General features: G+C 37.0%; 1 protein-coding gene across 5 annotated transcripts in view; it reads right to left on the bottom strand.

Moving 5' to 3' along the window:
- The window catches only part of dip2a (disco-interacting protein 2 homolog A), a 157,483-nt gene that overhangs the window by 6,080 nt on the left and 136,961 nt on the right, over nt 1–14,442 (bottom strand). For all 5 annotated transcript variants that reach the window (XM_067410495.1, XM_067410496.1, XM_067410497.1 and 2 more), the window contains 17 exons: nt 13,073–13,192; nt 12,863–12,977; nt 11,832–11,971; nt 11,526–11,662; nt 9,166–9,246; nt 8,950–9,077; nt 8,568–8,682; nt 8,183–8,390; nt 8,004–8,104; nt 6,553–6,633; nt 6,346–6,469; nt 6,129–6,250; nt 5,196–5,307; nt 4,473–4,582; nt 4,248–4,378; nt 3,964–4,132; nt 2,865–3,035 (listed from right to left, as the gene is read on the bottom strand). In XM_067410495.1, coding sequence (XP_067266596.1) covers nt 2,865–3,035; nt 3,964–4,132; nt 4,248–4,378; nt 4,473–4,582; nt 5,196–5,307; nt 6,129–6,250; nt 6,346–6,469; nt 6,553–6,633; nt 8,004–8,104; nt 8,183–8,390; nt 8,568–8,682; nt 8,950–9,077; nt 9,166–9,246; nt 11,526–11,662; nt 11,832–11,971; nt 12,863–12,977; nt 13,073–13,192 — 2,165 coding nt within the window. The remainder of the gene's footprint in view (nt 1–2,864; nt 3,036–3,963; nt 4,133–4,247; nt 4,379–4,472; nt 4,583–5,195; nt 5,308–6,128; nt 6,251–6,345; nt 6,470–6,552; nt 6,634–8,003; nt 8,105–8,182; nt 8,391–8,567; nt 8,683–8,949; nt 9,078–9,165; nt 9,247–11,525; nt 11,663–11,831; nt 11,972–12,862; nt 12,978–13,072; nt 13,193–14,442) is intronic.

Below are 14,442 nucleotides of genomic sequence, written 5' to 3'. Positions count from 1 at the left end.
CAAGCCATGAGCTCAAACAAAAGTTGACATTTACACACAGCTAATGAGAGCTCTCACCGACTGCGTGTTCACACAAAACAAGACGACACGAAAGCATGCGGCCAAAAAAAACAGGAACCGCATGCTACACCAAAAGCAACAAATGTGGACAGTATAGTGTATGACCTGAGTGAACTTGAAACCGCACGCTCAAACAACAAGACAGAGCATGCGAGAACGAGCTAATTCTTATCCTGTGCGTTCACAACAGAAGACAAAACACACAAAGCTTGAACGCCCGAACCCTGACACAGAACCGAAACCAAACTAGACCGAAGTGCCGGCATCTGAACACCATGCTCCGCACACAAAACTCACATGAACAGAAGAGCGTACAGCCCGAGCAAATCACATGCTCACAATGAACCCTAACACCTTTACTCACCCTCATGTCATTTCTAACCTTAGACTTTTCTTCATGAATGTTGTTAACCAAACAGATCGGTTCACATTGACCAGACAAAAAATACAATGGAAGTCAATGGGAACTGAAACTATTTGGTTACCAACATTCTTCAAAATATCTTCCATTATGTTCCACAGAAGAAGACATTGGAACAACATGAAGGCGAGTAAATGATGACAATTTCTTTTCATTTTTTGGGTGGACTATCCCTTTTTCTTTTTCTCAGGTACATCAGATACTGTAAAAAAAAAAAAAAAATCCCTTAGTTTTTGTAAAATATCTTACTCTTATTGAAATCGTTATAGGATGGAATGAAGCATTGCAGCAGTTACATGGTCTGGGTCATGAATGCAACCCCTTTACTATGAACACAGCTCATATTAAAGCAATTCTACTCTATATGCATGGCTACAAGCAATGCTTTGGCACAGCCTACAATAGATATACAGTAAATGCAGGGCCAAGCACAAAAGCTGTGAAGAGGCAGAGCAGGCAAATGTATACGTCAGTCACTGAGGCACTATCACAAATGCAAACTGCATGGCTAGATGCTTGATTTTATACACCTCTGGCAATGGGTCTGATAGAAACACCTGATTTCAATAATTAACAGGTGTCCCAATACTTTTGTCCATATAGAGGGTATGCACATGACATCACTGTTGGCCAGAGTGACTGCGGTTACGCCCACTGAGTGGCAGCATTGGTTTTCAGCATGAATTCTGCGAAAAACACACAAAACACATCCAAAACGGGAAAGAGCTTTGTGATTGACTGTACAAATAGATTTGACAAGAAATGTGAGGTATATTTCTACAGACTGCCGAAAGCTACAGAAAAGAGAAGCAAATGGATCGCTGCAAACAACTGGACTGCAGAGAAACATGGACATTTTGTGTCAATATGTTGAATTTTGAGGTCAGTCATACCCTGTATATTGTATTGTTATATATTGTGTTGACATCTCATCAATTACATATTTTCCATCTTATATTCTGCATAATTGGGTGTTTTTAAATAAACACTGACAAACTATACAAGTTTTAGGACTGGACGATATGACGATATATATATATAGCATTAATATAAGTGATAACCCAGATTTCAACCTACCTATTTTGTATTTATAAAGCGTTTACAGGCAAATTTGCTTTATGTGTTTCCCCGGCATCAAAATCAGGCACATGTCAGGAAACACGATTCCTGGCTGCATGTCAATATCTATGGATCACTGGATCTTTGGTAAATTGTAAATTGTTTTCGCTGTTTCCCCTATTAAATTCAGTCAAGCAGCAGCTCTTTTGCCACTCAGTCCGGCTGAGAGAGTGTGATTCGGCGGGAAAGTGACAACAATGCATATCCTCTAAATAAATAATGGCCAAAATAATACCTATTAATCTTATGAATACTTAACAGAAATTAATCTAGAGTGTTCCAAAAAAGTATATAGACTTTAAAGTCAAAGAAACTTGTTAGTTTGTTAAAAAAAATCACTTGATATATGAAGAATATGAAATTCCAAACCTAATGATCATTCTTAAATAATCCAATAACATAAACTGTCAACATCTGATATTGATATCTGGATCATTGTTATAATCCTACTTGTATATATTTAATATATACTCAATGTTCTGAAATAAAACATGGCAACAGTGCTGGCACAAATAATGTAATATAATAAAAAGTAATACCAAGGTATTAGATTCTGGAAGCAAAGCAGTCTTAATGTCATGCACATGAGCATTTATACACACACAGACACCAAACACACACAGACATATGAAAAGCAGAGCCTTTACAAGCGTCCTGGAAGCCCCCGCTAGCACCCCTGTGCTCCCCATCGGGGTCACAGTACCTGCTCAGCCAACTTGCCCAGCCTGTTGGGCTGACGAGAGGGCATGGAGCAGCAGACAAACACAGCGCACATTTAATACACAAACAGATACATATACATACAGTTACAGACGGGCAACCAGGCCAGTCAAACAGAACATTTAAAAACAAGAACAACAGATAAAGGCCTATTCACACCAAGAGTGATGCCACCCAAAACAGCGTTACAAATCAATGTTTTACACCAAAAGATGTTACTTATCTGAACAAACGCGGAAAGTTAAGTGTTGTAATCAATGCATCGCTAAAATGTAATGTATGTGTCATCAATCTATCGCAGTGAATTCTTGACACAAGGGCCAAAAAACGGTCAGTTCAACAAGAAAAAAATAACTGATTTGTCGCAGGGCTAACTTTCACATTTGGTGTGAAGAGATTTACTGTATAGGAAAGCACTATTTTGTTTTAATATTATGTCATGATGAAAAATCATGGTGAAATTTCACACTCAATGTGATCAGGTCTTTTAAAAGCGCACATCAGGGTTTCTACCTACATAAAGCCAGGTAAACTGGTCACTCACCTGAAGACAAATGGCCACATTGACCCTGCAGCCGAAGGTGGTGCTGACGGCCCGTGTGGAGAGCCCCAGGTCTTTGAAGATCTTGGAGAAGGACTGAGTAAGTGCGATGCGAGGACGTTCCTCGGCCACAACCATACAGGTCCGTACACACGACAGATTCACGTTCCGTAACTGCAGCCGTACAGACGGGAGTTAAAGTCAATGGTACAAATAAAACTCACATACAACTTTATGCCCATAATAAACTTTTGTAAGTTAAACGGGAGGTCCTACAATATGCCAATACACAGAGACTGGAAATATAGTCCAAGAAGATGTAAAAACAGAACCTGGATATAAATAAAAAATAAAAGAACCAATATTTATTAATTCAGTTTATTAAACGCTGAGGGTAATCGTTTGGGGTTGGATGTGGCTGCATTTATTTGATCAAAAAACAGTAAAAGCAGTAATATTGTGAAATTTGTGAAAACTGTTTTCTATGATCTTGTTTCTGTGATCAAAGCTGAATTTTCAGCATCATTACTCCAGTCTTCAGTGTCACATGATCCTTCAGAAATCATTCTAATATGATGATTTGATGCTCAAGAAACATTTATGATTATTATCAATGTTGGAAACAGTTGTGCTGCTTCATATTTCTGTGGAAACTGTGATACATTTTATTTTTCAGGATTCTTTGATGAATAGAAAGTTCAAAAGCACAGCATTTATTTGAAATAGAAATTTTTTGTAACATTATAAATGTCTTTACTGTCACTTTTGATCAATTTAATGCATCCTTGCTGAATAAAGTATTGATTTCTTTTAAAAGAAAACTGAATGTCATAATGAAATATCTTTATGTTAAATTATGTAGAATAAAGGTGCAGTCACACTAAATGTGCAATATTTTGGTGAAATTTTGCAGGCCAAAAAAGGTCTATTGTCCACTGTGAAGCGATGCATAATGAAGACAAGCAGCTTTCTGTTGGTCGGCACAACGAATTAAAGTGTCCAACTTGAACATGAGTGAAAAGGACCTGATTTCGTCCATGAAATTTCCCCGAACATGGGTAAACGTGACCGCACATTACAAGTGTGAAAGTATAAGACTGACCCGCAGAGCTTCAGTCTGGGAGCCCAGGCCTTTGGTGCACATCTCCATCACAGAATACGAACAGAACGTCACTCGTACTTTATACTGACTGACCGCAGACAGCCACAGAGACGCATTGGTCTCCAGCTCCAGAGGAGGAACCAGAATAGACTGATGGCCTGAGTACACACTGCAAACACAAACACCATTTGCATTAGATGAATAATTATTTTATGAGCCTCCCAACTCCCAAAGCGTGAGGTTTTGGCTGTCGTCATGTGAAGTTCGTGTGTCCCGTCTCTCACCTGCAGAGACACCAGAGGGCAAAGCCCAAGCCACAGTAGGGGTCCAGGCAGATGGCGATCTGTCGAGACGGGTACAGCTCACACTGCAGCTTAATAGAGCGACACAAGGCACTGGTGGCAGCATGGGACATCTGCGACAAACACATGGTGTTAGAAACGTCAGTCCCACATTTTAAGATGAAAGTGTTATAGGCCTGTGGATGATGATGGGTCAGACAGATTCACCTTGACCCCAGCGAGGATTCCTGTGGTGGACACACTGAAGTCCAGGTAGGCGAGCATCTCTGGGGTGGGAGGTTTGTAGATCTGAGGAATCCTCTTTCTTGGGAGATCATCTGAAATGGAATCAATAAACCTGATTTAAAGAGGACCTGTTATGCTTTTTTACTTTCTTTAGTGTGTAATGTTGCTGTTTGAGCATGAAGAAGCTCTGCAAAGTCCCTCCAGCAGGAGTTCTTCTCTATTTCAGTGTCAGTGTTTCTGAACTCCCTGAAACGCCTCCATTGTAGTCTTGAGTTTTCTTCACAATATTCCTCATTTAAATAATTCATACACAGAATAAAGGGGCAGGGCCTGGTTGAGTTAGTTAGTAGTGTGTTGAAACTGGTGGTTATGGTAAGGGGCGGGACATTTCCCAAACTCGCTCAAAGCGCTTGACCAATCACAACACACTGCTCCAGCTGACCAATCAGAGCACATTTTGCTTTTCAGAAGGAGGGGCTTCATAGAGACAGGAACTAAACAGAGCGTTACTGACAGACTGGGAAGAGAGGAGCTGCAACAATGGAGAATATGAGGAAAATAATGAACATTCAAGCATGAAAACATGTTCTAGTAGAGCCCAAAACATGAAGACTTTGTAAAAGTGCTTAATATGGGCTCTTTCACATTTCTTTTACAAACGATGGCAATTATACAGAAGTACAATAGTGTAACTGATGTCTTTACCTGTGTCCAATATCAGCGGCCATGTTTTGATGTCAACAGCAGCCGCTGCCTCTTTGGATTTCAGTAGTTTCATTATTGCTTGTGTTGTCAGAATACATACAGACTTACTGACCTGTCAAACATATGCAACAGGAGAGCAAAGTTACAGTCACATGATAGTGATCAACAGTCAGACACTGAATGGAGTCGCTAAAGGCCAAAATCTTCATATTTTTAGTCTAAATAAATATTAATCTACAGTGGTCCCAAAAAGTGTATAGAGATTAAAGACTTTGTTAGAAAAAGCTGGACCACTTCATTAAATAAATTGCAAAAATTGATTATTGAAAAGCAGTTCTGAGAAAAGCTCTGGCATCATTTGTTTGCAATACCACTTGATTTTAAATTTAATTTAATTCACTGACATTCTAAAATATAATAAAATAAGGCTTCACACATAAGGCTCAATTGGTTAGATTAGGTATATTTTTTACAGCATTTAGTAATCTAGGTTAGTGTTAATTTATAAATGTACTATTGCTCATTAATAAATGTTTATTCATGAGGCATTAATGTTAATTTACAAAAAAAAAAAAAAATATATATATATATATATATATATATAAATATATATAATGCATTATATAATGTATAATTATATAATTGTATTAATCTAGATTAAAATTATGAATAATATAACAATACATTTAAATTAAATAAATTATAAATAACATAAAAATAAGTAAAAATACATTTAAAAATTAATAAATAATAATGATAATAAATTAATAAATGCTGTCACAGAAAAAAAATGATGATACCTGATGAATTAACTAATATTAACAAAATGCTAAAGTGTTAAATATATTTAAATCAAATGCAGTAAAGAGGTCACAAGGGGGCGCTAGTGTTTCTGTTCATCGGCTAAGGAAGCATGGCATGTGCTGTGGTCACCTCAACAATCATCTTGACGGTGGGCAGGGTTGTGGTTAAGTTCTGTGGGTGCGGAGGCCTGACGGTGACTGGAACGCAGCCGGCGTACAGGCAGCCATAGAAAGTGGCGATCAGATCGATACCTGCAAAGTAGGAAGACAGAGAGAAATTAAGTCCAAAAAAGAGAGCTGAAAACCCTTCATCAGACCACAGTGATATAAATCTCCTTCTCTCTTACCAGGAGGATAAACGAGTGCTACATGGTCTCCAGCGTTAAGCCGGCCTCTTTCCATCAGTGCCACCGCCACACGCTCCGCACGCTTGTGCAGCTGAACACAAGACGCTGTGTTGGCCACAGTGCCCTGAACAACAAACACACGTACAGTGAGATGACAGTGAATATACACACCATCCGTCCTGGGCGGAGACACGACGAGTGCCATACCTTGGCGTTGAGCAGCAGAAACAGAGGGTGGTCTGGAGTGGCCTGAGCCCTCCACTGCAGAACATCCTGCATATACAGGAACTGCAAGAGATGAGAGAGACTCATTCAGACATCAGCATACTTCAGTCTACCTGCCCCTTACTACATCACAATACTTTATTTTGTTGCTTTTTGTTACTTTTGTTGCTTATTTTGATGACATATATTCATGTTGGTGCTTACTTTTTAATTTATATTCACTTTCTTGATTATATTGTTCATTTTTGTTCATTTTGTTGCTTATTTTGTTGATATATATTCATTTTGTTGCTTATTTTCTTTATTTATATTCACTTTCTTGCTTATATTGTTCATTTTGTTGCTTATTTTGTTGATATATATTCATTTTGTTGCAAATGTTTTTATTTATATTCACTTTCTTGCTTATATTGTTCATTTTTGTTCATTTTGTTGCTTATTTTGTTGATATATATTCATTGTGTTGCTTATTTTCTTTATTTATATTCACTTTCTTGCTTATATTGTTCATTTTGTTGCTTATTTTGTTGATATATATTCATTTTGTTGCAAATGTTTTTATTTATATTCACTTTCTTGCTTATATTGTTCATTTTTGTTCATTTTGTTGCTTATTTTGTTATTTTTTTGTTCATTTTGTTGCTTATTTTGATGACATATATTCATTTTGTTGCTTATTTTGTTGATATATATTCATTTTGTTGCTTATTTTTTTATTTATATTCACTTTCTTGCTTATATTGTTAATTTTTGTTCATTTTGTTGCTTATTTTGTTCTTTTTTGTTCATTTTGTTGTTTATTTTGATTACATGTATTAATTTTGTTGCTTATTTTGTTCTTTTTTGTTCATTTTGTTGCTTATTTTGTTGACGTATATTCATTTTGTTGCTAATTTTTTTATTGTATTCACTTTCTTATGTAAAAAAAAGTTTTACAAGGCATAAATAGTCCTCACTTTAGATGAGCTAGTAGAAAAATAGTAACCTGACAACTACTAAATGTTTTATAACTAATTGAATAGAGTAACTATTACTATATGTCTAATAATATGTACATTTAAATAGTTTATTAATCATTTACTCACACTTTCTGAATGATCTTATGAACCACTGATAACTCGTAAATAATGTAATACTAAATTTAGAAATGATAAATTGATCATTAATAAAGTATAAAAAATTAAATTATGAAAAACATTATAGATATGCTTATGAATCAACAATTTGTTATTAATCTTTGTTAATGTTAGTTAATAAAAATCCAACTTTTATCTTTGGTAGTTCATGTTACTTCAGGTCAGTGAAATATTATTAACTCGTATAATAAATCTTGATAAATTCACACTTAAGTATATTCTTTCCACAATAAATACTAATATTTTTAAAAGCATGCTAAAGTGTACGTCTGTGTGGTTTGGGAGAGTTGACTTTACCTGATCATGGTCTTCCAGCTGTGATACATCTCTCCCACAGGCCTGTGCAATTCTCTTTCCCGCCACCAGGTTCCCGACTATCATGGAAGCAGGACCGACCTCTGAAACAGCAGAGACATCAGGTCATGTGACGTGCAGGACAGAAAACCAGCACCCCGGCACACCCGCGCAGGACTCACCTGTGCCCGGCTGCTTCTGTCTCGGCTTGGGCAGGTTGGTGACGCAGGTGTGAGGGCACATGAGGACGTTGCAGGGGTGCAGGGCTCCCTCCAGGAAGCGCTGTTTGGTCTCTGAGATGTGGATGCCGCCCAGAGGAGCTTTGGGGAGTGTGTTAGCTGGAACCAGAGCCAGACAGTACACTCCTACCTGATGGATGCTGTCGATGGCCTGATAGTGAGACAGAAAATACGTGTGTTGTTTTGTGGATATTATGAGTAAATACTTCACCCACTCAGTCTTTATTATCACTGTTTTAGAAATGTAAGAATAACAGTTAAGTTATCAAAACTATGACAATACATAAATAGAAGTATGGGTATAATGTAGAATAAAACCCAAGCACACCTGTAGCACTCGACTCATCCACTGGAAGCTGTCCTCCTCTGAAGCGTCTGGTCTCTGTTCCGCCACCACAACAATGCGCTCATCGTGCAGCACCGACACAGAGAAAACCGCAATCCTGACAGAACAAAGATGCACATCTCAGTCTGAGCAGAGATACATATTCTTCGTCAAGAGTAAACGCTAGGAAAAGTATTCTCCAGCCTGTAACTTCAAAATAACTTTTGCCACAGATTTATGTTTTTCTCATAAATGCTATTTGTTTTGTCAGTTATAATACATCTACAGTGTTTTGTCATTCATCATGGGTTTGTGGATAGCAGGACATGTTTGCAGTTGGTTTCAGAAAACATTGCATTGCTAAATATCAGATCAGTTGAGTTACCTTCCTCTGTACACAAACTTCATGGGCTCCACCGCCAGAGCTGTGGCCACCACGTCATCTGCGTTATGTCTCCGTCCACTCACCACCATCAGTCCATCCATCTTTCCCACCACAAACACCAGATTATCCTAGAACACAAGAAACAAAAAGATGAACTCTGCATGTTGATTTATAAGTTAAGTTAAACTGCTTTTGGTGTAATTTATCTGAACGCACCGGCCCGATGAAGCCCAGGAGAGACGTGCGTGTGAAGGGTCTGTCACTGATGGGAGCTCCTGATGATGTGACTGGAATAGTCTGAAAATAAACAAAACAACAAAAATTATTTAATTACTTAATTTTAGGTCTTTTTTTAAGTCGTCTTCTTTTTCACCTTTTATTTAAAGGTGCCCTAGAACCAGTTTTTACAAGATGTAATATAAGTCTAAGGTGTCCCCTGAATGTGTCTGTGAAGTTTCAGCTCAAAATACCCCATAGATTTTCTTTAATTCATTTTTGTAACTGCCTATTTTGGGGCATCATTAACTATGCACCGATTCAGGCTGCAGCGCCTTTAAATCGCGTGCTCCCTGCCCCCCGAGCTCTCGACTATAAACAAAGTTCACACAGCTAATATAACCCTCAAATGGATCTTTACAAAGTGTTCGTCATGCATACTGCATGCATGCATCGAATCATGTGAGTATAATTTTTATTTGGATGTATTACATTTGATTATGAATGAGTTTGAGGCTATGCTGCATGGCTAAAGCTAACATTACACACTGTTGGAGAGATTTATAAAGAATGAAGTTGTGTTTATGAATTATACAGACTGCAAGTGTTTAAAAAATGAAAATAACGACAGTCTTGTCTCTGTGAATACAGTAAGAAGCGATGGTAACTTTAACCACATTTAACAGTACATTAGCAACATGCTATCAAAACATTTAGAAAGACAATTTACAAATATCACTAAAAATATCATGATATCATGGATCATGTCAGTTATTATTGCTCCATCTGCCATTTTTCACTATTGTTCTTGCTTGCTTACCTAGTCTGATGATTCAGCTGTGCACAGATCCAGACGTTAATACTGGCTGCCCTTGTCTAATGCCTTGAACATGAGCTGGCATATGCAAATATTGGGGTCATACATATTAATGATCCCGACTGTTACGTAACAGTCAGTGTTATGTTGAGATTTGCTTGTTCTTCTGAGGTCTTTTAAACAAATGAGATTTATATAAGGAGGAGGAAACAATGGAGTTTGTCATTTCCATGTACTGAACTCTTGTTATTCAACTATGCCAAGATAAATTCAATTTTTGATTCTAGGGCATCTTTAACTTGTCAAAAACTGTGAACTCATGATAAATGTTGCTTTTTTTCTATAGCTTTAATAAAGTTGTGCCAGCATCTGACAAAATAATATACAGTAATTGATGTGTTTGTTTGTGGGGAAAATGCTTATGATGTTTAAACAGTCTTTCTAGATTCACTTAATAGATTTATAGGCTTGAAAATTTCAATAAAGTACAATAATAAGAAGACTTCAGTTGTAAATGAACGTTTTAATGAGTGAATGATTCAATGACTCACTCATGAAGACAGACTGGTGTATTAATGTAACTTGCAGAAAGGGCCACTGAATGAATCAGAATTCATCTTTTTGAGTCACTGAAGTTAACCAAAATCCCAACCACGTTTAATGGAAATAAAACTGAAATGGCATTATGGCTTAGTATGATTATCAAATCTCAAAGGCTATTAGTTAAATAAATATATGTGACACGTGTTTCAGAACGAAACGGGGCATTGTCTTCCTTTACCTGCGAGCAGCTCATGATCTGCTGTTTTCAGCATCTCGGTTGAAAGCAAATGCTGCTCCACATGAACTCATCTCTGCATCTGCTCTGAGTTTGAGTCGCTTATAATGTGCATTTGGGAAAGCCAATATGTGTCAGTCATCTTCACATACTTGTAATGAGAAGCTCTTTTAAAGCACTCTGTGGAATATTCAGTTAAAATGTATGGGATTAAAAGAAATTGGAATTATTGATGATAAATATATAAATCTGGTTGTGTATTTAAAATACGTTTACTATTACAGAAATCATTCCTTTTTGTACTCCTTTTATTAGTTTGTGCAACCCAGATCCATGGACGTTTTATATATGCATTTGAAATACATAAAGTTTGTTTGTTTGATTTAAATTACAGCTGATGTATTTTGCTTGCTTTAAAAGTCTCTTGTTTACTAAAATTTGTATTTTTATTTATTTATTTTTTGGGATTGCAGTCTTTTTCTGCTGCCATTGTTTTCCTTGGATTTGCTTCTCAGTTCCATGCAATTTTAAGTTTTCTTGGTTCATCCCATGTTTTCTAGGCAACCTCTCTCATGCTAATTCAGATTAGCACAGTTGGTTTTAAATTAATCTAGTTTATTTTAATTCCTTAATCCATAGTCCAGGTTTTAGTAATCTGTACTTAATCTGTGTTATTAAGGCCTATCCTGTCTTAATTTAAACCCTGTCTGGGAAACCGCCCCGAGATGTTTAAAACCCTTGTAGCTTTTGTGTCTCCACTCTCACCTCAAAGACATTCTTGGTCATTCCTGGCAGACCATAGTAGGAGATTCCTGTACTGCTGGAGCTCACGCAGATTTCTCCCACCTCATCCATTCGACACAGGTACGGCGTTCCCTCCAGCCGAATCACACACACCAGCGCTGCACACAGACGTGCGTCAGTCAGAGGAATTTAAGATTCAAAACAGTAGAACATTAAACATAACGAGACATAAAAATAAAGAATTGAACCACATCCATCCACTCAAAGATCCATCACTCTATTCAAATTTATTTACCAGTCTGTCAGTGAGAGTAAAGCAGTTCTCACCTCCAGGCATGACCTGTCCTACATCCTGGACAGTGAGAACGGAGAGCTTCTCCTCTGTGTCGACTCGGATCACCCCGTAACTCAGACCGCTCATGGACAGCACCGCCTTACCCGGAGGAGGAACGCCCATCTCTGGAGGTCTGAACACACATAAACACATGGTCATTCAATATGAATTTGACTTGTGTTTGGAATAGCATACTCAGGGTTGCCGTTTTCCTGGTTATTGGGCTACTTTTGGGCTATTTTTGATAGTTTTTTTACGCATACCTGGCAACTTTGAGCATAATGCCGTATGCAAATTCAAATGCAAAATGCAAATGACTACTTTCATTTCCGAATTTCAAAAATGTCAAAATCCAGCGACGTTACCCCCTCGTTGCTGAGAAATATAATGTAGCGATTCAGTAGCAAAGCTATTTTATTAATAAAAGTCATGGCATAAGGTTGATAACTTTCTGTGCTTCTGAATGTTTCTGTGTCTCCCAAATCTCTCTGTATGTATGTTTCAATGAAAGAAGCACGTTAATGTAGAACAGTGATGTAACTGACTGGAACTGACCGATTTTAATGCACCCCTTTCAGCCAATCAGAATTGAGTATTCAGGCAGACCATGGTATAATGTTAAATTACCAATTACTGAAGTCCTAAAATCTGTTTTACACCTTTATAATACACTGACAACCAAAATACACAGGTGGTAATGTGAAATGGTAATAAGAAAATAACAGTAGATGAAAAGTAGATTTCCACAAGCTGAGATAAATACTAATATATAGGAAGGTGCACACAAACACAAACCATCAGATCTGAAGTGTCACACAAGCAATTCTGAGAATGTCAATTTATGATAAACTAAACTTACTGTTAACCAATTAACAGGTTTTTACTGTAGCATTTTAACAATCTTCCTTTTTATAAGGTTAAGTAAACTAGTAAGCCGTGTGTTCTGTGTATATGATGCAGTATACATGCACCACAATAGTAATGGGTAAGTCTTGTTTAAGTTGCTGTAATGTGATCAGTGTACCTGCGGATGGCGACGGTCATGGCCTCGGAGGAACTTGCACATGGGCAGATCACCTCTGGCCGCAGTCCACGGGCCTGAAAGACGTTGAGGAAGGCATCGCAAGACGAAATAGACCCTGTGTTTCGACATACACAATGAACTTAGACGACCTGGTGACCGTCCAGGATGTGTTCATTCTATTAAGAAGGATGTCTAAAAGTCTGTACTCACAGGGATTGGCTCCATCAGCAACGATGAGCATGCGGAGGGAACTGAGACTGATGTCTCTCTGATCCCGCTGGGCTAAAAGTGACCAGTGCATGTCCCTGGATTTAACCACTGCTACACGCGCTGGGTAAAAAGCAGAGAACAAGTGAACATTCACACAGCATTCAATCAGCGGTTATGGTCTAAATAGATAGTTCTGCTCATGAATGCTGATTGTACAGCATTTCAACAGCTAAAATATAACATATATTAACAGCTGTGGTGAGAAATGGGTGTTTATCAGCTACTCTGAATATAGGGACTAACTATTAAACTTAAAACATGAAATCTACTGAAATCTTGTTAAATGCTTTTCATTTTTGAAAGACTTTCATGCTAAATTAACAACTTTTCTTCACAATGCTGTTTTCAGAAGATCAAAATTTATCTTAGAAAGTATGTTAAAAATAACATGTTTGCAGTGGAAAGTTCAGAAAGCCCTCTATCTGTAGTTACATCAATACACCTGTAGGTGGCAACAGTGAGTTTTTCTAAATATTATGAATGAATCCTCATGATACAGATATGGAGAAATAATTTGAAGAAATATACACTACTGTCCAAAAGTTTGAGGTCCGTAAGAGTTTTTCATGTTTCTTAGAAAAGAAAAAAATTCTTAGTCGTATTGCATTTATTTGATCAAAAATACATTAAAAAAAGTAATAATGTGTTTTCTATGCTAACACTTGTTTTCTACACTCTAAAAAATGATGGACAAACCCAGCGGTTGGGTTAAATGTTTGCCCAACCTGCTGGGTAGTTTTATTTAATTCAAATATTGTTTAAAAAATACTGTAATAAACCCAAAGTATGTTGGAAATTAACATTTATTAATAGGTTTAATGATTAATAATTAATAATTAAATAATAAACGTTTATTAAATTGCTTTTTAATAAATGTTCACCTTTTGATTATTGTTGTTACCTCTAGTAATTATGTGTCTGATTTTTAATTTCCAACCTATTTTGGGTTCATTTTAATCCAGCCATATAGTCATTTTTAAACAATAGTTGGGTTAAATAAAACTACCCAGCTCGTTGGTCAAACATTTAACCCAACCGCTGGATTTGTCCATTTTCAACCCAACTTGGGTTGTTTTTAACCAAACATTTTTTTAGAGTGTATGTTCATATATTTTCTAATGCACTTTTTTCCTGTGATGGCAAAGCTGAATTTTCAGCAGCCATTAGAAAGTTCAACAGAATTTATTTCGACAAGAAGTCTTTTGTAACATTATAAAAGTCTCTACTGTCAATACAAGAGCATGACCAAAGGCAGTGAAAGAAATGAAAATGTTTATGAACATCAGCAACTACATTTACCATCATCATTT

This window comes from Chanodichthys erythropterus, chromosome 14 (genome assembly GCF_024489055.1).
Source record: "Chanodichthys erythropterus isolate Z2021 chromosome 14, ASM2448905v1, whole genome shotgun sequence".
Lineage (NCBI taxonomy): Eukaryota > Metazoa > Chordata > Actinopteri > Cypriniformes > Xenocyprididae > Chanodichthys > Chanodichthys erythropterus.
The sequence above is the reverse complement of the archived record's forward strand: the minus strand, read 5'-3'. Positions and strand labels throughout refer to the sequence as shown.